Source organism: Armigeres subalbatus, chromosome 1 (genome assembly GCF_024139115.2).
Source record: "Armigeres subalbatus isolate Guangzhou_Male chromosome 1, GZ_Asu_2, whole genome shotgun sequence".
NCBI classification, from domain to species: domain Eukaryota; kingdom Metazoa; phylum Arthropoda; class Insecta; order Diptera; family Culicidae; genus Armigeres; species Armigeres subalbatus.
Window position 1 is genome coordinate 42,543,424 of NC_085139.1, and position 23,174 is coordinate 42,566,597.

At 41.6% G+C, this 23,174-nt stretch overlaps 1 protein-coding gene and 1 long non-coding RNA gene across 2 annotated transcripts in view; one reads left to right on the forward strand and one right to left on the reverse strand.

The window, feature by feature from the left end:
- Positions 1 to 7,671, reverse strand: part of LOC134224737 (unconventional myosin heavy chain 6) — a 236,132-nt gene extending 228,461 nt beyond the window's left edge. Inside the window, exon 1 of the mRNA XM_062704271.1 lies at positions 6,281 to 7,671. Coding sequence (XP_062560255.1) covers positions 6,281 to 6,305 — 25 coding nt within the window. The 5' untranslated portion in view covers positions 6,306 to 7,671. The remainder of the gene's footprint in view (positions 1 to 6,280) is intronic.
- Positions 7,672 to 9,614: 1,943 nt separating this feature from the next.
- Positions 9,615 to 19,005, forward strand: LOC134208320 (uncharacterized). The gene is made up of 3 exons (XR_009978615.1): positions 9,615 to 9,763; positions 18,351 to 18,370; positions 18,480 to 19,005. It is a non-coding gene; the product is annotated as an uncharacterized LOC134208320 (long non-coding RNA).
- Positions 19,006 to 23,174: the final 4,169 nt, after the last annotated feature.

Here is a 23,174-nt window from a genome sequence, read left to right on the forward strand (position 1 = left end):
ACAGCCCAACACTGTGACCTTCAACTCCGTACGATGATGTAGACGATGCTACGGTCACCAGCGAAGAGCTTGAACTTGTTGCGAAAGCTCTGAAGGTTAAAAAAGCTCCTGGTCCGGACGGAATTCCCAATGTAGCATTGAGGACTACCCTACTGGCGTTCCCGGACATGTGTAGGGCGGTAATGCAAAAATGCCTGGAAGAAGGCAATTTTCCAGATAGATGGAATATACATAAGCTGGTGCTGTTGCCAAAACCAGGAAAACCGCCCGGGGATCAACATCGTACAGGCCCATTCGCTTGTTGGACACCCCCGAAAAACTCTTGGAACGGCTTATTCTTAACAGGCTATCAAAGTACACAGAAGGTGTGCGTGGTCTATCGAATATGCAATATGCGGATTCCTGAAGGGTACATCGACGGTGGACGCAATCCGGGTCGTCATTCAGAGGGCCGAGATTGCCTCTATGCAGAAAAGGAGAGGTGGTCGGTACTGTGCTGTCGTAACAATCGATGTTCAAAACGCGTTCAACAGCGCTAGCTGGAAGGCCATCGCCGTAGCACTACATAGTATGCGTGTCCCAGCGTACTTATTCAGGATTTTGAAGAGCTATTTCGAGAATCGTGTCCTGACTTACGAAACAAACATCGGACAAAGATCGATCAGGGTCACGGCAGGAGTGCCACAAGGTTCTATACTCGGACCCATTCTTTGGAATGTGATGTACAACGGAATACTAACGCTGAAGCTGCCCAAAGGAGTCGTGATCGTTGGATTTGCCGATGACGTTATCTTGCCGATAACGGGTGAGAATCTAGAATCTGGAAATGCTGGCAGCTGAAACGATTGATATAATCGCAAACTGGATGGCTAGTGTCAGTTTACAATTGGCCCACCACAAAACAGAGGTTGTGTTGGTGAGTAACTACAAAGCCGCACAGAGAGAGGGTGGAAATTTGTGTCGGAGGGCACGTAATTCGGTCTCAGCGTTCACTGAAACACCTGGGGGTGATGATATACGATCGGTTAAATTTTATTAGGCACGTTGACTATGCCTGCGCGAAGGCTGCGAAGGCAACCACAGCGTTAGCCCGAATCATGCCAAATGTTAGGGGTCCAGGCGGCTTTTGGCGAGCGTATCATCATCGATCCTGAGGTACGGTGTCCCCGCGTGGGGTAATGCGCTCAAAACCAAGCGTAACCAGGCAATGCTGAAAAGCGTGCATCGACTCATGGCTATGAGAGTCACTAGCGCCTATAGGACTATATCGTCGGAGATGTGATCGCCGGGATGATTCCCGTCGGCATAATCCTGGCTGAGGATATTGAGTGTTACCATAGAAGAGACATTAGAGGTGTGAGGAAAACAGTGAGAATAGAATCCATGGCCAAATGGCAACATGAGTGGGAATACTCGGACAAAGGAAGGTGGACCCACCGCCTCATTCCAAATTTGACGAGTTGGGTAAACAGAAAGCACGGCGAAATAGACCTTCATCTGACGCAGTTTCTGTCGGGACACAGATGTTTTAGGAAGTATCTACATCGCTTTGGTTACGCACGTTCACCATGCTGCTTGGAGTGCGAGGATGCGGAGGAAACGCCTAACACGCCCTATTCGAATGCATAGGCTCGAGACTATACGAAGAGAGATACCAGCTTTGAGCGCGGAGAATATAGTCGGTGAGATGTGTCGCGATGAAGCCACTTGGAATGTCAAAAATGTAGTATCGCACATTCTTACGGAGTTTCAAAGAACGAATTGACAGCGACAGCGACCACTCGAAGCTAGCGAGAGAGTGATACAATCGGTAATTGGGGAGGTTCCACCGTCGGGGAACTTCTTGTCGGAGACGGATAGATCCGCCACCAGGGACTATTCGAGTAGTCCGCGACTAAGCTGGGAGTTTAATGGCTCAAGGTTATTGATTATCAATCTCAGAATAACTTTCGCCGAGGTGAGGTGCGTCGGTGTAAGCTAGATCCACCGTCGGGGACTAAGCCGAGTAGATCATGACGCGTAAGAGTACCGGTTTCGGGTCGTCGAGGCGCCATTGAACCAGACGTTATGCCCCACCAGGAATATCTGGATAGACTTCGGCACTCGATCAGTCACTCGCTGAAGTGAGAAAGGATTGAAGATTGGAGAAGACAAATTAGATGTTAAGAGCAGTTCAGGCTACGCAACAGCCTTCCGCGGAAGCGGGTCGTCGGTTTCGAGGGAAAATCCTTCGCCGGGGAACTCCCTGACGGAGTAGGATAGATCCGCCGCCGGGGATCATCTGAGTAGTCCGCGACCGAACTGGGAGCTAAATGGCTCAACGTTAAAAGATGGTGATGAATGGCACGAGAGTGTAGTTAAAAGACTATGATTAGACCTATATAAGGCTGGAAGCTGAATAGCTCATAGACAAGGGAGAACAGATCCCGGGGAGATTCTGGCCGTTAAATGGCCAGTTCCGGGTCGTCAAGGCACCATTGAACCGGACGCTATTGCTCCACCCGGAATCTTTGGATCGACTTCGGCACTCGTCCAGTAACCCGTTGACGTGAGAAAGTGCATAGGACTTGCTGACCAGGTGTAATAGTAGTGTTGATATCGAAATAGCCTTCCACGGATGCGGGTCGTCGGTTTCGGGGGAGCTTCCGCCGCCGGAGGACTCCCCGTCCGCCGCCGGGGATTATCTGAGTAGAGTGCGACCACGTTGAGAGCTAAATGGCTCGAAAAGGAGATGGTGCTGAATGGCACGAGGAAAAGATAAAGGGCTCAAGACTTTTGTGGGCTTACTGGTACAAACAAGGGATCCAAATGGCTCAGTAGTAAATAGAACTTCGAAGAGAGCCGCCGTGAAACGTGCCATTTTGGGAGGAGTACATTTAGTACTGCCTATTACCCAGAAGTAATACTGGAAGGCAGTCCCGGGGGGTTCAGGGTATTAGGGGCGAGAGGGTAACTCAAGTAACCTTCTATTACTTGGGTGGGTTTAGTGGGTCCGGCGGTTCGGCCTTCTGCCTAACGCGTCAACCCCACTCCCTGAGTGATAATTTCAGGTGTCTGTATGCAGATTTGCCTTCATCCCTCTAGAAAAAAAACACACACACACACACACACACACACAAGCTTGGGCTGCGAAATGGTGAGTTGACATCTGAGAAAAAGCGACCTACACAGCTCTGGTCCTCACAAGTTTCAATCTCACGCTTCCACGGGTCTTCCGATGACAATCGACCGCCAGCTAAGGGTTTTGTACTTAGCTGGTAGTGAGCCTGGGCACTATTGTCCTCCTGACATTAGCTAGATTGAGGGGGTGCGACCAAGGGGACCATCGTCCCTAACCCATAATCCCAAGGCGTTAAGCGACCCGTGCCGAGTGAATACATGGCGAGGGGGGGTGAAATAATGAGCTAGGCCTTTAACGGAGCCTGTGGGGTACCTGGGCACCCTCCACAGTAATTAGCATGGTGGACCTCTTTTCCCGAGCAACTCGTGGGACCAAAATGGAAAACCAAGTCAATTCTTCAATTAGTGGTAGTAGTTTAGGCGACAACCCCTTCGCAAGAGGTGGGTTGTTCAGGTCTCCGCCTAGGAGGCCAGAGGCAACAGTCGGCAGCTCGGTGCGCAGCGCCAGCGTGGGACACTGAACCTTCTCCCCAGCAACGCCGGTAGATGTTATGGACGGCCCATGGCTTGTGGGGGCGATGAACGGAGTAGACACAAAAACGGGGGAGACAGTCTCCAGAGGATGAGCTACCTGGGGGCCGCTCCAAAACGCGGAGGGTTACTACCCCGAACAAGGGTAGTGGGGCTGGGAAGCTTCCTCCCCCAGCCAGGTATCTCCAAAACCGGGGGAGGAAGGACCTGGAAAGGTCCGTCCACCCAGGAAAGACGGTGGTAAGGGGTTACGGCAGGCTGAGAGCTCTCAGTCGCACCAGATCAGGGAAATGGAGGGGGATGACGCCTCCTGGACCCTGGTCAAGAACAAGAGGAAACCGAAGACGTCAAGGGCAGAAAAGAAGGCCCAGGCGAATGAGTGTAGCAAGAAGTCTAGGGTAGGCGCCAATCGCTCCAGGGGCGATGCCCTAGTCATCACGACGGACGAGGCTAAGTACTCGGACGTTTTTGAAGGCGATGAGGAGTGACGTCGAGCTCGGTAAACTCGGCGCCGACGTACGTCGTATAAGACGTACCCAGACGGGCGAGATGATCCTCGAGCTGTAGCGGGGCGTCTCGCAAAAAGGCGCCGCCTACAAGAAGTTGGCGGAGGAAGTCCTAGGCGAGACGGTCAAGGTGAGGGCACTCATGACGGACATGAATCTAAGGGTTAAAGACCTGGACGAGATCACCGAAGTCGAAGAGCTCGTCACGGCACTGCGGCGACAGTGTGAAGTGGAGACGCCCACCGCAGCCGTTCGGCTATGGACAGGTCCGACAGGGACGCAGGTAGCATTGGTTGGGCTATCTGCAGCGGACGCCTCCAAGGTAGTCAAGTTAGAGAGCGTCAAGGTGGAATGGTCGGTGTGTCCTGTGGGCATATACGAACAACCCGAAAGGTCCTGACAGAAGCAAGCTCTGCCGACGCTGCGAATTGGAGGGACGTAAGGCACAATGCTGCACGAACTCTCCCAATTGTTTGATTTGTTCCAGCAAAGCTGTGAACAGCAAGCACCCCATGGGGGGTTCGAAGTGCCCGGCGTTTAAGCGTGCTGCAAAATCACAGAGCAGGTAACATGTGTTGTTCGTGTACCCACGTTTTCGCGCAATGCGTGACCACATGCTTGCCACATGTGGTATGTACACTACCCCGGACAACCTAGTTCGGATGATGTGTGAAGATTAAGTTGGCTGGAACGCCGTTTTATCGGCTATCGTCCAAATCGTCTCGGAGCTACACAGAAGGTGGCGCGTGGACTCAAGGATGGCTAGTTCAGGCGCAAACAAGAGGTGGTCCAAGGGTTCGGAGTCGGGTTCATGGGTCATACTAGTGCCCTGTGGTCGACATGGTATCGTCGCTTTCGCGGCGTCGGTCAACCGGGCGGGTTCCGAGGCCGAGGACGGAAAGGGGTCCTCGTCAAGGCTCAGTCGGACATAGGGCGTGGTAAGGCCACCTGGAAAGCCCGCAATGCGCTGGCACAATACCATGGTGTTCTTCTAAAAAAGCGAGTCACGATGTTCGATGCTGCAAGGACACGCAGCTAACCTCTAGGGTGCGTTGAGCACTGGCCCCCCCTTTGAAGCATTACTTTCTGGTTGTGCCGAAGGGACTATGGGCTTGGCGGCAATGGAAACGGTTTAGCGGGTCGGGGATGTAGTCCTGCCTCCCTCGTTTGCTGTTGGAGGTGGTCCCTAACCCCGCACTTCCTGGACAACCCAGGATGTCTGTTGAACAGATTCCCCCTCCATTGCATAGCAAGAAAAAAACACACACACACATCAGTCCCTCCTCTCAACTATGGAGAATTACTTATTTAATTGAGAATGTTTACTTTTACTTAGAGTTTAATCCATTTCCACAATTTCGATGGTGTTTGGAAGCCTTACCTCCATATATGTCCTATATACAAAGATAGGAATCCAAATATCTTGTGTTTCCTATTGATTGCATATAATATTGTATAAGTTAGAAAAAAAAAGTTAAAACTTTAGATGACCCAGCCAGGGGCTGAAAACCTCTTTTGAGAGCCAAATATTTATGTGAGGTTATTATCATTATAACACACGGAACTAGTTTTCAAATATAAGCATTCAAGCGTTACACAGTAAAGGCAAATTTCACCCCCGCTTTGGATTTGAAACAGGTTTAAACATAAACACTGTTTTTATTTATTTTTTGGTAGTATCATTATCCATGGGTAATAAAATTGAACTAAAATCCAATTCCTTGAGCTCACCTGAGCATTTGATGTAAAAGGTTCACGTGATTATTCTCAATAAACTAAACTAAACTAATAAAATAAACAAATTACAAATTACTAAGAGCCGATTTCTTCACCCGGCTTAGTTACTAAGCCATGTTTAAGCACCGCTTAAGAGATGAGCGGAGGTGTAGAAATTGGCCCTATAAGCCCTATAAGTTTAACTTTTTGGTGATTCAACCAATCGAATGGACGACAGGTTTCAAACCTGAACGCCGACAAAAACTGTGATAATTAGAAACAAATGCTATCGACGTGTGAAATAAAATTAGTATGAATAATACTTAGCTTGAGTCTGGTGTACCTTATAAGTTTGCCTAGGCAACACCAACAGAGTAGTATGATAGAACACGTTTTTAAATACTTACCTTCCAAAAATACTGGAACAGCCATTTTTACAGCTTCACACCCCTTTTCAATCGTATGGCAGCCTTAGCTTCCAGGCGGCAAATGTTGTTCCAAAAATCCTGTCACAGGATAGTCGCTTCCCAGTTAGTTACTGTTTACACAATAAACGACCCAGCTGTAAGCGCATGGAGCGCTTCCACAACTGTCAACAATTCTCTTTCCAATTCTCCTTATTTGACGAGAGAATGATCCTTAAACTCCTTGCTCACACTTCACTCATGCCCAGTTGTGCTCTCTTCTGGGACAAGGAGTATCCTGTTTTCCCTCCTGCTGCTATACTGCTGTTGGTTTCTGATATTGATGATGTTACTCTGCCCCGTTACCGAACATTTCGTGCGAGCCCTGTTGGTGTAGTTGCTATATCGGAAAATTTTCACTGACTTTTCCCCATGTACACAGGACGACGAAGACGATGACGGCGACGACGACTGACGCACCACACCTTTTTCTGGCGTGAGGGTAATATCATTACAATCTTTTTCTTCGATATTTGAATTCTATTAACTCACGCACCACCCATTAAGAATAAAAGCACGAATGCACTGCTCTTCACATTCATAACACCAGGCTAGCACATTCGGAAACACCAACTAACTACAAACAAAGCGATATCATTTCGCAAAGAAATTGATTTTTCGCCTAATCCGTAACATATTCACAACTTTCCTTCCACGGTACTTGCTTATTTTCCACCGAGCAAAAGCTTGCAATTTCACTGAATCCACCCACTTTGTGCGTTTTGCGCGACGATCAAAGTAACCATTTTCACATTCACACCCGCGTACGATAACGGAGCAGGACTCAAAATTTTCACTTCTGGTCACGCATCCATTTTTGCAGCCATCATCCTTCCTCTTTCACAGCAGTCAGGCAGCAGGCGACGGACTCGGGCCAACTACGATCAAAAGGGATACGCGATTCTAGGAGGACTGACGACCGATACGGCAGGCAACGGCCGCAACAGCGATGAGAGCGAATCACCCACCAGCAACATACTCTCCGCTGTGAGAGAATCTGCGCTCCTTTCCAATCAATCGTTTGACCGTGTTAGAATAAAAACTCAAGTACCTACATATCACTGAAAGATGGTCTGGTAATTTTATGTTTCAAAACATAACACACGAGAGAAGCCAAAAACCGCACTAAACAGATGTATTCGTATTTACACAAGTCACCGTTACATGGGCTCAACAAGCAACCGTCTCAAGCACTGATGATCGTCCCAAGCAGATCCCTCTTTAAGTTTCCAGCTGAGCTAATATCAGCCAGATATCAGCCGACCAGACTACCAAAGGTTGTTTAGTCCGCTCCCGCCGAACGAACTACACTATCGCATCACGCGTCTGCATGGAACGAACGATAGCTCGAAACTGAACTATTGAAGCAAGAAGGATGTCTGTCTGGTCTGAGTATCGCAAAGCGGCGACCGAGCATAAAAGCTCACACTTTTTCTCTCTCCGGTCCCGAACCGCATGTTCCGCAGTAGAACATTACGCGCGATGCCCTCGGAAGAAGCGTGCAGCAAAGTGGGAGTGGAAGCATAGCGGGTGGTGGTGCGGATTGTGCTTCGTTGAAGAAAGAGCATAGCAAAGCACGTTGGCGAAAAGGAAAAATCTATCAAAACAAAACGCGAGTTCCGTGGTGGAAATTAGAGATGGCGTTCATAACAACAAAAATAAAATAGCTTTCGCCAATACCACAGGTAATCGCATAACCGTATCATATGAATGAGCAACCCAGTGAACAATTTAATTTTATTTTATTTCGTCAACCGACGTAGACTAGTACCTATACAGCAACAGTGCTAACTGGGCGCTTTTTAACTGGACTGTTTTTAACTGGGCGTTGCCAAAGCCCAGTTAAAAAGCAGTTATCCGTCAAAAAACAACAACAAAGACTCGGTGACGAGGGGATTCTGAATGGTATATTCTTCCAGCTTCATGTAAAACACGATCACAACAATGCATCGCGAATTCTCTCGTCAGCCAAGTTAAAAAGCGGCGTTCTTTAACTCAAGACAAAATTTTCAAAACGACTTATCTGCTTTTGTAAACAAAGATTCAAATGACGATTTGACGAATCTGATAGTTTTTGTCTCGAATCTGATAGTTTGTTTGCACTTTAATACTTCAGGACGAAGGATTATATTGTTATCTGGCGTTCTGATATTACCGAAAAATCGTTGAGAAACTTTTTCGGATGTTCTAGACCGTCCAAACTGTTCTGGAGTACATATCCTCGAATGCATTAGGAAATATGTCTACAAACAAAATCTCCTAAGCTGGGATTTATGTCTAAAAATATCTATGTGATCATAAGACATAAATTGATCGAGTTTTGAATAAACGTAAACTATTTCAGGGTCTCCAAAACGCCCTGGAGTTCAGAGCATGTGATATACCCGATCAACCAAGCCTTGAACGACGTATTCGTGCATCGTTGAACATCTTAGCAGGTACATTGAGCCGATAAGATTTCACTCATTACTTTTACACGCAGCTCTAGGCCTTTTAGTTTCTCCAGAACATCCTTGACTTCGGTGTTGAACTTAATCTGTAGATTAAAAAAACACCTTAATAAAGATTAAAAAAAACATCCTTGACTTCAAATCAGTTCAGAACATGTGATCTACCCGATCAACCAAGTCCTGGACGATGTATCCATGCATCGTTGAACATCTCAGCAGATCAATTTAGCCGATAGTATTTCACTCATAATTTTTACTACTACAGGCCTTTTCGGTTCTTCAAAACGTCCTTGAGTTCAGAACATGTGATCTAGTTGCTCAACCAAGTCCTGAAAGGTGTACCTGTGTATCGCTAAACATCCCAGCAGGTCCGTCGAGCCGATAGAATGGTACTTATTACTTTTACAAGCTACTACAGTGTAGAGATCAGTACAATAATATAAAAAAAATATTGGAATAACAATATAGAAATTTAGATTATTCCCAGTTATTAGTTGATTGAAATGGAAATAATAATGAAAAAGCGTGACATGTGCGAAAAGAAAAAGTTTAATAATTCTGTCTATATTATTATGTTTGAGAATTTATTAGAGTGTTACTCCAAGAGAGAGAGAGAGCCCAGAGAAACAAAGGTATTTGAGCGGAGCGAGAAATTTGCTTCACAGCATCATAGAGGTAGAAGAAAGTAGCTCAGTTTTGTGACTATAGTTATGGAGAACGGGTGTGAAAAGTGTAAAAAAAAAACAAAGAATTGAAAAAAAATAAAACATATTGCTTCTCCTAAATGGTGTTTTAGTGTTGTTAGTGAAGAAAAAAAAAAAGAAATCCGACAATGGCCAAGTCGGTGGTGCATCTACGCTCCCTAATCAGTGTGTTTTCGTGAAATGTGTTTTCCGCTCGGTGGCCATTTTATGGTTTTGTCGATTGGCGCACAAAAAAAGAGCTTTGATCATGGTTTCGATGTTGCCTTATTCATGTAAGTTTCTTTATTTTCTATACTTTACGGTTTCTGCTCTTATTTGGTGTTGGTGCAAAGAAAGAAAAAAAAATGAAAATGAAGATAAAAAAACAAAACAAATATGGATGACGTGACAATACAGGGCTGTTGAAGATTTTGTTCTGATTCTTACAATACAGGGCTGTTGAAGAATGATATTGCCAAATGAATTTAATTCCAACTATTATCAAATTGAAGATGGATATTTATTTGCACCGACAGGCAGTACAGGGTTGTTGAAGAGTTTGTTATCATTCTAACAACACAGAGCTGTTGAAGAATATTATTATGATGTTTTCAAATAAACTAATTGTATCAAAGTTTCAAAAGAACCACATAAAATATGGTAAATTTTAAAGTATGTAATCCAACATTATAAACAAAAAAAATGATATTGTGAATTGCGTTTTAACGGTTGAAGCAAATTGTTGAAGTTTTGCGGATACCGCATCATTGATTTAATTACTCTAAGCTGATTCCGGGAGAGAATTAAGCGTTAGAGAACGCGTAATATAATTAAAGAAGGGTTGTTAAAATTATGACTTCAGCAGAAAGAAAATCCGTTACGTTTGATTTGGTTAGATCAGTTTAGAAAAAAATCTAATGCTTGAACGTGTGGACCTGTCACAGAAGTCTTGTGAATATTTGATCCGATTGCATCTGTTGGGAGGAAATGCAATTCTTGAGCTGGTCACTGATGTTTTTTTTGCATTCAATTAGACGTTTGAGAGTATCCGGTTTGATCAGCTTGTGGACGTTTGATCCGGTTGGATCAGTTGAGAGAAAATCCAATCCTCGATCGGGTTGGTGCGTTACTGATGCCTGTTGCATTCAAGTGGACGTTTGATCCGGTTGGATCAGTTGAGAGAAAATCCAATCCTCGATCGGGTTGGTGCGTTACTGATGCCTTTTGCATTCAAGGACGTTTGATCCGGTTGGATCAGTTGAAAGAAAGTCCAATCCTTGAGCGGGTTGGTGCGTCACAGATGGCTTGTGGACGTTTGATCCGGTTGGATCAGTTGAAAGAAAATCCAATCCTTGAGCGGGTTGGTGCGTCACAGATGGCTTGTGGACGTTTGATCCGGTTGGATCAGTTGAGAGAAAATCCAATCCTTGAGCGGGTTGGTGCGTCACAGATGGCTTGTGGACGTTTGATCCGGTTGGATCAGTTGAGAGAAAATCCAATCCTCGATCGGGTTGGAGCGTCACTGATGCCTTTTGCATTCAAGTGGACGTTTGATCCGGTTGGATCAGTTGAGAGAAAATCCAATCCTCGATCGGGTTGGTGCGTCACTGATGCCTTTTGCATTCAAGTGGACGTTTGATCCGGTTGGATCAGTTGAGAGAAAATCCAATCCTTGAGCGGGTTGGTGCGTCACAGATGGCTTGTGGACGTTTGATCCGGTTGGATCAGTTGAGAGAAAATCCAATCCTCGATCGGGTTGGTGCGTCACTGATGCCTTTTGCATTCAAGTGGACGTTTGATCCGGTTGGATCAGTTGAGAGAAAATCCAATCCTCGATCGGGTTGGTGCGTCACTGATGCCTTTTGCATTCAAATGGACGTTTGATCCGGTTGGATCAGTTGAGAGAAAATCCAATCCTTGAGCGGGTTGGTGCGTCACAGATGGCTTGTGGACGTTTGATCCGGTTGGATCAGTTGAGAGAAAATCCAATCCTCGATCGGGTTGGTGCGTTACTGATGCCTTTTGCATTCAAGTGGACGTTTGATCCGGTTGGATCAGTTGAGAGAAAATCCAATCCTCGATCGGATTGGTGCGTTACTGATGCCTTTTGCATTCAAGTGGACGTTTGATCCGGTTGGATCATTTGAGAGAAAATCCAATCCTCGATCGGGTTGGTGCGTCACTGATGCCTTTTGCATTCAAGTGGACGTTTGATCCGGTTGGATCAGTTGAGAGAAAATCCTATCCTTGAGCGGGTTGGTGCGTCACAGATGGCTTGTGGACGTTTGATCCGGTTGGATCAGTTGAGAGAAAATCCAATCCTCGATCGGGTTGGTGCGTTACTGATGCCTTTTGCATTCAAGTGGACGTTTGATCCGGTTGGATCAGTTGAGAGAAAATCCAATCCTCGATCGGGTTGGTGCGTTACTGATGCCTTTTGCATTCAAGTGGACGTTTGATCCGGTTGGATCAGTTGAGAGAAAATCCAATCCTTGAGCGGGTTGGTGCGTCACAGATGGCTTGTGGACGTTTGATCCGGTTGGATCAGTTGAGAGATCCAATAATCGATCGGGTTGGTACGTCACTGACCAAGATCAGTGAGTGATATGCGTACAAAGTTAGAACTTATAGACTATGAGATGTGGAGAAGTTTTTCAATGTTTTTTTCTGATTTTGATGCAGGATTGATGTTCTAGGGCCTGGTAAGCTCTATCCATGATCGCATGACCAAGATCAATGAGTGATATGCGTAAAAGTTAGAACTTATAGACTATGAGATGTGGAGAAGATTTTCAATGTTTTTTTTTATTTTAATGCAGGATTGATATGCGTACAGAGTTAGAATTTCTAGACTATGAGAGGTGGAGAAGATTTTCAATGTTTTTTTCTGATTTTAATGCAGGATTGATATGCGTACAGAGTTAGAATTTCTATACTATGAGATGTGGAGAAGTTTCTCAATGTTTTTCTGATTTTGATGCAGGATTGATATGCGTGCAGAGTTAGAACTTATAGACTATGAGATGTGGAGAAGATTTTCAATGTTTTTCTGATTTTAATGCAGGATTGATATGCGTACAGAGTTAGAACTTATAGACTATGAGATGTGGAGAAGTTTCTCAATGTTTTTCTGATTTTAATGCAGGATTGATATGCGTGCAGAGTTAGAACTTATAGACTATAAGATGTGGAGAAGTTTTTAATGTTTTTCTGATTTTGATGCAGGATTGATGTTCTAGGGCCTGGTAAGCTCTATCAATGATCGCATGACCAAGATCAGTGAGTCATATGCGTACAGAGTTAGAACTTATAGACTATGAGATGTGGAGAAGATTTTCCATGTTTTTCTGATTTTGATGCAGGATTGATGTTCTAGGGCCTGGTAAGCTCTATCCATGATCACATGACCAAAATCAATGAGTGATATGCGTAAAGTGTTAGAACTTATAGACTATTAGATGAGGAGAAGATTTTCAATATTTTTCTGTTGATGTTTTAGGGCCTGGTAAGCGCTTTCAATGATCGCATGACCAAGATCAGTGAGTGATATGCGTGCAGAGTTAGAACTTATAGACGATGAGATGTGGAGAAGATTTTCAATGTTTTTCTGATTTTAATGCAGGATTGATATGCGTACAGAGTTAGAACTTATAGACTATGAGATGTGGAGAAGTTTCTCAATGTTTTTCTGATTTTAATGCAGGATTGATATGCGTGCAGAGTTAGAACTTATAGACTATAAGATGTGGAGAAGTTTTTCAATGTTTTTCTGATTTTGATGCAGGATTGATGTTCTAGGGCCTGGTAAGCTCTATCCATGATCGCATGACCAAGATCAGTGAGTGATATACATAGAGAGTTATAACTTATAGACTATGAGATGTGGAGAAGATTTTCAATGTTTTTCTGATTTTGATGCAGGATTGATGTTTTAGGGCCTGGTAAGCTCTATCCATGATTGTATGACCAAGATCAGTGAGTGATATGCGTAAAGTGTTAGAACTTATAGACTATGAGATGTGGAGAAGATCTTCAATATTTTTCTGATTTTGATGCAGGATTGATATGCGTACAGAGTTAGAACTTATGGACTATGAGATGTGGAGAAGGTTTTCAATGTTTTTCTCTGATTTTGATGCAGGATTGATGTTCTGGGGCCTTGTAAGCTCTATACATGATCGCATGACCAAGATCAGTGAGTGATATGCGTAAAGTGTTAGAACTTATAGACTTTGAGATGTGGAGAAGATTTTCCATGTTTTTCTGATTTTGATGCAGGATTGATGTTCTAGGGCCTGGTAAGCTCTATCCATGATCGCATGACCAAGATCAGTGAGTGATATGCGTAAAGTGTTAGAACTTATAGACTTTGAGATGTGGAGAAGATTTTCCATGTTTTTCTGATTTTGATGCAGGATTGATGTTCTAGGGCCTGGTAAGCTCTATCCATGATCACATGACCAAAATCAGTGAGTGATATGCGTAAAGTGTTAGAACTTATAGACTATTAGATGAGGAGAAGATTTTCAATATTTTTCTGATTTTGATGCAGGATTGATGTTTTAGGGCCTGGTAAGCTCTATCAATGATCGCATGACCAAGATCAGTGAGTGATATGAGTAAAGTGTTAGAACTTATAGACTATGAGATGTGGAGGAGATTTTCAATGTTTTTCTGATTTTAATGCAGGATTGATGTTTTAGGGCCTGGTAAGCTCTATCAATGATCGCATGACCAAGATCAGTGAGTGATATGCGCACAGAGTTAGAACTTATAGACTATGAGATGTGGAGAAGATTTTCCATGTTTTTCTGATTTTGATGCAGGATTGATGTTCTAGGGCCTGGTAAGCTCTATCCATGATCACATGACCAAAATCAGTGAGTGATATGCGTAAAGTGTTAGAACTTATAGACTATTAGATGAGGAGAAGATTTTCAATATTTTTCTGATTTTGATGCAGGATTGATGTTTTAGGGCCTGGTAAGCTCTATCAATGATCGCATGACCAAGATCAGTGAGTGATATGAGTAAAGTGTTAGAACTTATAGACTATGAGATGTGGAGGAGATTTTCAATATTTTTCTGATTTTGATGCAGGATTGATGTTTTAGGGCCAGGTAAGCTCTATCCATGATTGCATGACCAAGATCAGTGAGTGATATGCGTAAAGTGTTAGAACTTATAGACTATGAGATGTGGAGAAGATTTTCAATATTTTTCTCATTTTGATGCAGGATTGATATGCGTACAGAGTTAGAACTTATAGACTATGAGATGTGGAGAAGGTTTTCAATGTTCTTCTCTGATTTTGATGCAGGATTGATGTTATGGGGCCTTGTAAGCTCTATACATGATCGCATGACCAAAATCAGTGAGTGATATGCGTAAAGTGTTAGAACTTATAGACTATTAGATGAGGAGAAGATTTTCAATATTTTTCTGATTTTGATGCAGGATTGATGTTTCAGGGCCTGGTAAGCTCTATCCATGATTGCATGACCAAGATCAGTGAGTGATATGCGTAAAGTGTTAGAACTTATAGACTATGAGATGTGGAGAACATTTTCAATGTTTTTCTGATGTTAATGCAGGATTGATATGCGTACAGAGTTAGAACTTATAGACTATAAGATGTGGAGAAGTTTTTCAATGTTTTTCTGATTTTGATGCAGGATTGATGTTCTAGGGCCTGGTAAGCTCTATCCATGATCGCATGACCAAGATCAGTGAGTGATATGCGCACAGAGTTAGAACTTATAGACTATGAGATGTGGAGAAGTTTTTCAATGTTTTTCTGATTTTGATGCAGGATTGATGTTCTAGGGCCTGGTAAGCTCTATCCATGATCGCATGACCAAGATCAGTGAGTGATATGCGCACAGAGTTAGAACTTATAGACTATGAGATGTGGAGAAGTTTTTCAATGTTTTTCTGATTTTGATGCAGGATTGATGTTCTAGGGCCTGGTAAGCTCTATCCATGATCGCATGACCAAGATCAGTGAGTGATATGCGCACAGAGTTAGAACTTATAGACTATGAGATGTGGAGAAGATTTTCCATGTTTTTCTGATTTTGATGCAGGATTGATGTTCTAGGGCCTGGTAAGCTCTATCCATGATCACATGACCAAAATCAGTGAGTGATATGCGTAAAGTGTTAGAACTTATAGACTATTAGATGAGGAGAAGATTTTCAATATTTTTCTGATTTTGATGCAGGATTGATGTTTTAGGGCCTGGTAAGCTCTATCAATGATCGCATGACCAAGATCAGTGAGTGATATGAGTAAAGTGTTAGAACTTATAGACTATGAGATGTGCAGGAGATTTTCAATATTTTTCTGATTTTGATGCAGGATTGATGTTTTAGGGCCAGGTAAGCTCTATCCATGATTGCATGACCAAGATCAGTGAGTGATATGCGTAAAGTGTTAGAACTTATAGACTATGAGATGTGGAGAAGATTTTCAATATTTTTCTCATTTTGATGCAGGATTGATATGCGTACAGAGTTAGAACTTATAGACTATGAGATGTGGAGAAGGTTTTCAATGTTTTTCTCTGATTTTGATGCAGGATTGATGTTATGGGGCCTTGTAAGCTCTATACATGATCGCATGACCAAGATCAGTGAGTGATATGCGTAAAGTGTTAGAACTTATAGACTTTGAGATGTGGAGAAGATTTTCAATGTTTTTCTGATTTTGATGCAAGATTGATGTTCTAGGGCCTGGTAAGCTCTATCCATGATCACATGACCAAAATCAGTGAGTGATATGCGTAAAGTGTTAGAACTTATAGACTTTGAGATGTGGAGAAGATTTTCCATGTTTTTCTGATTTTGATGCAGGATTGATGTTCTAGGGCCTGGTAAGCTCTATCCATGATCACATGACCAAAATCAGTGAGTGATATGCGTAAAGTGTTAGAACTTATAGACTATTAGATGAGGAGAAGATTTTCAATATTTTTCTGATTTTGATGCAGGATTGATGTTTTAGGGCCTGGTAAGCTCTATCAATGATCGCATGACCAAGATCAGTGAGTGATATGCGCACAGAGTTAGAACTTATAGACTATGAGATGTGGAGAAGATTTTCCATGTTTTTCTGATTTTGATGCAGGATTGATGTTCTAGGGCCTGGTAAGCTCTATCCATGATCACATGACCAAAATCAGTGAGTGATATGCGTAAAGTGTTAGAACTTATAGACTATTAGATGAGGAGAAGATTTTCAATATTTTTCTGATTTTGATGCAGGATTGATGTTTTAGGGCCTGGTAAGCTCTATCAATGATCGCATGACCAAGATCAGTGAGTGATATGCGTAAAGTGTTAGAACTTATAGACTATGAGATGTGGAGAACATTTTCAATGTTTTTCTGATTTTAATGCAGGATTGATATGCGTACAGAGTTAGAACTTATAGACTATAAGATGTGGAGAAGTTTTTCAATGTTTTTCTGATTTTGATGCAGGATTGATGTTCTAGGGCCTGGTAAGCTCTATCCATGATCGCATGACCAAGATCAGTGAGTGATATGCGCACAGAGTTAGAACTTATAGACTATGAGATGTGGAGAAGATTTTCCATGTTTTTCTGATTTTGATGCAGGATTGATGTTCTAGGGCCTGGTAAGCTCTATCCATGATCACATGACCAAAATCAGTGAGTGATATGCGTAAAGTGTTAGAACTTATAGACTATTAGATGAGGAGAAGATTTTCAATATTTTTCTGATTTTGATGCAGGATTGATGTTTTAGGGCCTGGTAAGCTCTATCAATGATCGCATGACCAAGATCAGTGAGTGATATGCGTAAAGTGTTAGAACTTATAGACTATGAGATGTGGAGAACATTTTCAATGTTTTTCTGATTTTAATGCAGGATTGATATGCGTACAGAGTTAGAACTTATAGACTATAAGATGTGGAGAAGTTTTTCAATGTTTTTCTGATTTTGATGCAGGATTGATGTTCTAGGGCCTGGTAAGCTCTATCCATGATCGCATGACCAAGATCAGTGAGTGATATGCGCACAGAGTTAGAACTTATAGACTATGAGATGTGGAGAAGATTTTCCATGTTTTTCTGATTTTGATGCAGGATTGATGTTCTAGGGCCTGGTAAGCTCTATCCATGATCACATGACCAAAATCAGTGAGTGATATGCGTAAAGTGTTAGAACTTATAGACTATTAGATGAGGAGAAGATTTTCAATATTTTTCTGATTTTGATGCAGGATTGATGTTTTAGGGCCTGGTAAGCTCTATCAATGATCGCATGACCAAGATCAGTGAGTGATATGAGTAAAGTGTTAGAACTTATAGACTATGAGATGTGCAGGAGATTTTCAATATTTTTCTGATTTTGATGCAGGATTGATGTTTTAGGGCCAGGTAAGCTCTATCCATGATTGCATGACCAAGATCAGTGAGTGATATGCGTAAAGTGTTAGAACTTATAGACTATGAGATGTGGAGAAGATTTTCAATATTTTTCTCATTTTGATGCAGGATTGATATGCGTACAGAGTTACAACTTATAGACTATGAGATGTTGAGAAGGTTTTCAATGTTTTTCTCTGATTTTGATGCAGGATTGATGTTATGGGGCCTTGTAAGCTCTATACATGATCGCATGACCAAGATCAGTGAGTGATATGCGTAAAGTGTTAGAACTTATAGACTATTAGATGAGGAGAAGATTTTCAATATTTTTCTGATTTTGATGCAGGATTGATGTTTTAGGGCCTGGTAAGCTCTATCAATGATCGCATGACCATGATCAGTGAGTGATATGAGTAAAGTGTTAGAACTTATAGACTATGAGATGTGGAGAAGATTTTCAATATTTTTCTGATTTTGATGCAGGATTGCTGTTCTGGGACGTGGTAAGCCTCATTGATATTCAAATTATCGTTCTAATTTAATTTCGTTGGTAAGTATTGTTTCAAATCATTAATGTGATTAATTGAATATTAATTAATTTCTTCTTTCCAGAACTTCAACTTTTGCCAGCCATATCTTAGAATAATATAATAAATTTAATGTAGATATTATGTGTTATAATATTATGTGGTTTACTGATTGAGAGTAGAAGAGGGAAAGGATGTAGAGATCAGTACAATAATATAAAAAAAAATATTGGAATAACAATATAGAAATTTAGATTATTCCCAGTTATTAGTTGATTGAAATGGAAATAATAATGAAAAAGCGTGACATGCGCGAAAAGAAAAAGTTTAATAATTCTGTCTATATTATTATGTTTGAGAATTTATTAGAGTGTTACTCCAAGAGAGAGAGAGAGCCCAGAGAAAAAAAGGTATTTGAGCGGAGCGAGAAATTTGCTTCACAGCATCATAGAGGTAGAAGAAAGTAGCTCAGTTTTGTGACTATAGTTATGGAGAACGGGTGTGTGTGAAAAGTGTAAAAAAAAAACAAAGAATTGGAAAAAAAATAAAAACATATTGCTTCTCCTAAACGGTGTTTTAGTTGTTAGTGAAGAACAAAAAATGAAATCCGACATACAGGTCTTTTCTGTTCTCTAAAATGTCCTGGAGTTCCAAACATGTGATCTACCCGTTCAACCAAGTCCTAAATGATATATCCGTGCATAACATCACAAACATTCCAACGGTTCCATCGAGCTGGTAGGATATCACTTAATTCTTTTACAAGCTACAGTGGCCCCTCCATGAGTTGATGTTCTAAGACTCGATATCGAATCGTTGGAACCAGAGCTGTAAATATTCGATTATTTTTTATGAAGCCCACCGGCCTTCTTTGTCACTTCACTTCTAAACATATTCATATTCGACTCTGCACCGTCAATTTTCAGAATGAATATGGGTCAGTGAGTATTTATTTGAAAATCACAAATTATTAAATAATCGTAAAACTGAACACATTTTTGATGATTTAAATAAATACACGCATAGATCTAATCCCGACGTTCAATTGAGGGGCATTTCTAGCGCCAAATGTCAATTCTATATTTGTCAATTGTTTAAGTGCGATTTTTTTTCTTCTGATTAATCCTTTTCTTCCTCTTTGTCTTTAATGGCTCTACTATTGGGAACGATTAAGACCTTAAGCGTTAATGAAACTATGAGTTAACCCCATGAAAAAATTCACAAAAAATCAAAGAAAATTCAGGTGGTATTTAAAAAGCTGTGAAAGATCAGGTTAACTAGGAAATTAAAGAATACCAACCGTGTAAAAAAAATTTGGGTGTATTCATTGATCTGAGCATAGACAGATTAATAGACTAATAATTCATTGCATCACAAACCATACATGTTATCTCTTGCTCCGATACATCGTTCGCTATGTTGGATACAAATAGTTGAACATCCGAATCAGTCATCGTATCGATAGGTTGATCTGTGGCTCTTTTCCTCAATGAAGTGAACGACGAAGATGCTAAAGGAGATGAAACCGAAATTTCTCGTTGAAGCGTAGAACGGTTCCGTGATGCAGTACAAGTAGAATCAGAAACTAGTTGCGTCACAATCATACTGATACGTGCAACCTTGGCTTTCAAATATTGTACATCATCCTTCGTAGCCAGCTCGTTGAATTCTTTTCTAGTCGGATGTATTTTGATTTTTTTCGTGCGCAGTTACCATACTCAGTGGTAATCAATTGAATGAATTTATGAAGAAGTAAACTGAGTAAGTCATTCTATGTTTTGAATAATCAAAACACGAATGTCAAAAGTCGGAATGAATGTGCTTCATGAAAGTGAATATTTCATGCTCTGGTTGGAACAAATGATGCCATACAAAAAGATTTTCACGGTTATTTTGATAGTCTTTTCGAACAATTTTCCAAGAATTTATGTTCCACATCTCAATACCAAATTTAATACATCTCTTCAAAACGTCATGGATCTCAGATCATTTCACTACCGAGTTTTCAAAACGGCTTTGACCTAACCCATGATCCAACTTATGAATGATGTTAGATATGATACCCTAGTGAGTGAAACCATTTAGCTTATATGACTTCCATTGCAGGCCTTTATGGTTGGCTAAAATATTCTGGAAGTCGTATTGTTTTATGAAATCATCCAAGTCCGTTATACGCCTGAACAAAACAATTCGCGGCTAAATTGCTCGACACATACACCTCCTTAGTTATTGTGCATCTAATAGATATCTTGATCTTAACTCAAGATCATTTTGGGGGATATCTTCTTCTTCTTTTGAAGAAGAAGAATTCTTTTGCTTTGGCTCTACATTCCAACTGGAACTTGGTCGGCTTTTCAACTTAGTATTATATTAGCATTTCTTCAGTTATTAATTGAAAGCTTTTCTGTGCCCGCCATTGAATGAGTATGTAACTTGTGAGCCAAGTACAAGGGGATCGCTATGCCCAGGGAATCTAGAATGTTTCCCAAACGAAAATATTCTAGACCGGACCGGATCTAACCGTGAACACCTCGTATTCCAGAAAATTGTGTTTACATTATTCCTATTGAATATATTAAGTTAATGCTAAAGACATTGCAAGCACTTTGATTGATTGACCTGGAGGATACCTTGAGCTGAACTCGAGATTGTTTTGGAGTACCTTGAACATTTCAAATTCAAGAGAATTGAGTTTGCCTGGTGCGCACATGCATATTGAACCATGTTGGATACATATTGATGTTGAGGACATTGCATGAAGCCTTGGTTGTCCGGTAGATACTTTGGGTTGAACTTTACCTTGGTTTTGGTTTTGGAATACCTTGACCATCATTGAGAAAACTGGATTTAAATGATGCGCATGTGCCTATTGAACTGGATTGGGTATATGACGATGATGATGACTTTGCATAAGCCTTCGCATATTTGGTAGATACCGTGGGCTGAATTCTAAAACGTTTTAGAGAACCTTGAGCATCTCGTATTCCAGAAAACTGATCACTGTCTCAACGATCAAGATGACTAAACTTGATTGAGTGTTCAGATTTATTAAACAATCTGGTATAGGATCCAAATATTTCAGATTCATCTGCAAGCTGTCAGAAGCAAAATCTTCCCAAGGTTTTGTATATCTAGGTCTTCAGGGTATAGTCAAACTTGACCTCCAATATTTTTCCAGGGTAGCCGACATCTTGATGAACATTTTTGCTGAAGACACTTTTCCACAGCCAGTCTCAAACGCTGGGCATATATGACCCATCCGTCCCGAAAGGGTTAAGGAGGTCAAATATTTTCAAAAAAAAAAATAAAAAAAATTATTGTTATGTTATCAACGGATGCCACCTTATCTTAGGGAACGTTCATAAATTACGTCACGCGGAGGAGAGGGAGGGAGAGGGTTTCTAAAAGTGTGACTACTCATATCAATTTATATGAAATTTCATGCAAAAAGTGGGACAATGAATGGAGGAGGGATTGACAATGGTTAATATTTCATAACATCGTTTATTAACGTTCCCTTGATGCACTCCTTACTTGTCAGGAACCTTAACCAGTCACCTTTGATGATAAATATATATTTCCCATGTCTTTTCACTAGCCCTTGCCACCCGCTAGCATGTTCACGTGGTTTATGGACAGTCCTTTAGCATTTAAAAATGTTGGAACCTGAAAAACTCATATTTTACCATCAATTAATCATTTTAACTAAAATTTTTGCTTAAAAAAATCGTCTACGAAAATTATTCCGATTTTGTCACTGTTCCGATTTTATCAACTGAAACTCACGGACCGTGTTGATAAAAACGGAACATACCTGTATACATGTTTTTTTCTTAATGCTATAAATGCGATTTATACAACTAAAAAAAAGATTGGTTGAGTAATGTATAACTAATTTAGCAATCTAATAAAATTTCAAGATGTTATAATATATGTTATAATATATATTATGTTATAAATTTTTTAGATGTTTCTAATTGTGAGATATTTTTTAGATCCTGCCGAGATATTGTAAAGTCAATAGTTTCGCAGTGTCGTTTATATAGCCATTATCATCGTAGCTCGAATTTGACATAATTTGTTCGACAGTTATTAGTTAAAATTTGTGTGTCGATGACGCAGTTGTCGAGATGATGAAGCTGCATGTACCTGCAAGCAGGCTCTGCAAAGCGACCATGTGCTACTCAAAGTATACGGTTGTATGTTGTTAGGTGGGACACTAAACAGACCTGACACGACGGCCCTCCGACGAGACAAGAGGTTTGCGCAGATCCAATAAGCCGACTGTAAAACCACAAATTACGAGCGATATAAGAGATAATACGACTCAATATAATCGGCAAAGATCCAGGCGATGAATAAAAGATCACTATTGGAAGCTTGCAACATGAAACTGCAAGTCGCTAGGTTTCGCAGGTTGTGACAGGAGTTTTCGAGAGGAAAGTGTTGCGTACTATCTATGGCGAGTTGTAGGGACTGTGTGTAAGGGCTTTACAACCCTTACTCATGGCCACTGCGAGTCAGTGGGTCTACCTCGGATGTGGTGGGGTTTGGCAGTGGGTTCTGTATCTGTCTTTGTTGATATGTTTCAGAGTGATATCTGCCTACCGCACCGTATCACACGATGCGTGCTGCGTGATAGTCCGCCTCGGGAATGAGTTATTGGCTGAATACTAAAGGATAATGAAATGATAAGTTCAGTCACTGGGTCTGGGTGGACGAGGAATGATTCGAGCTACGTGGCACCAGTTCACTTCCATCTGACACAATTTCTGTCAGG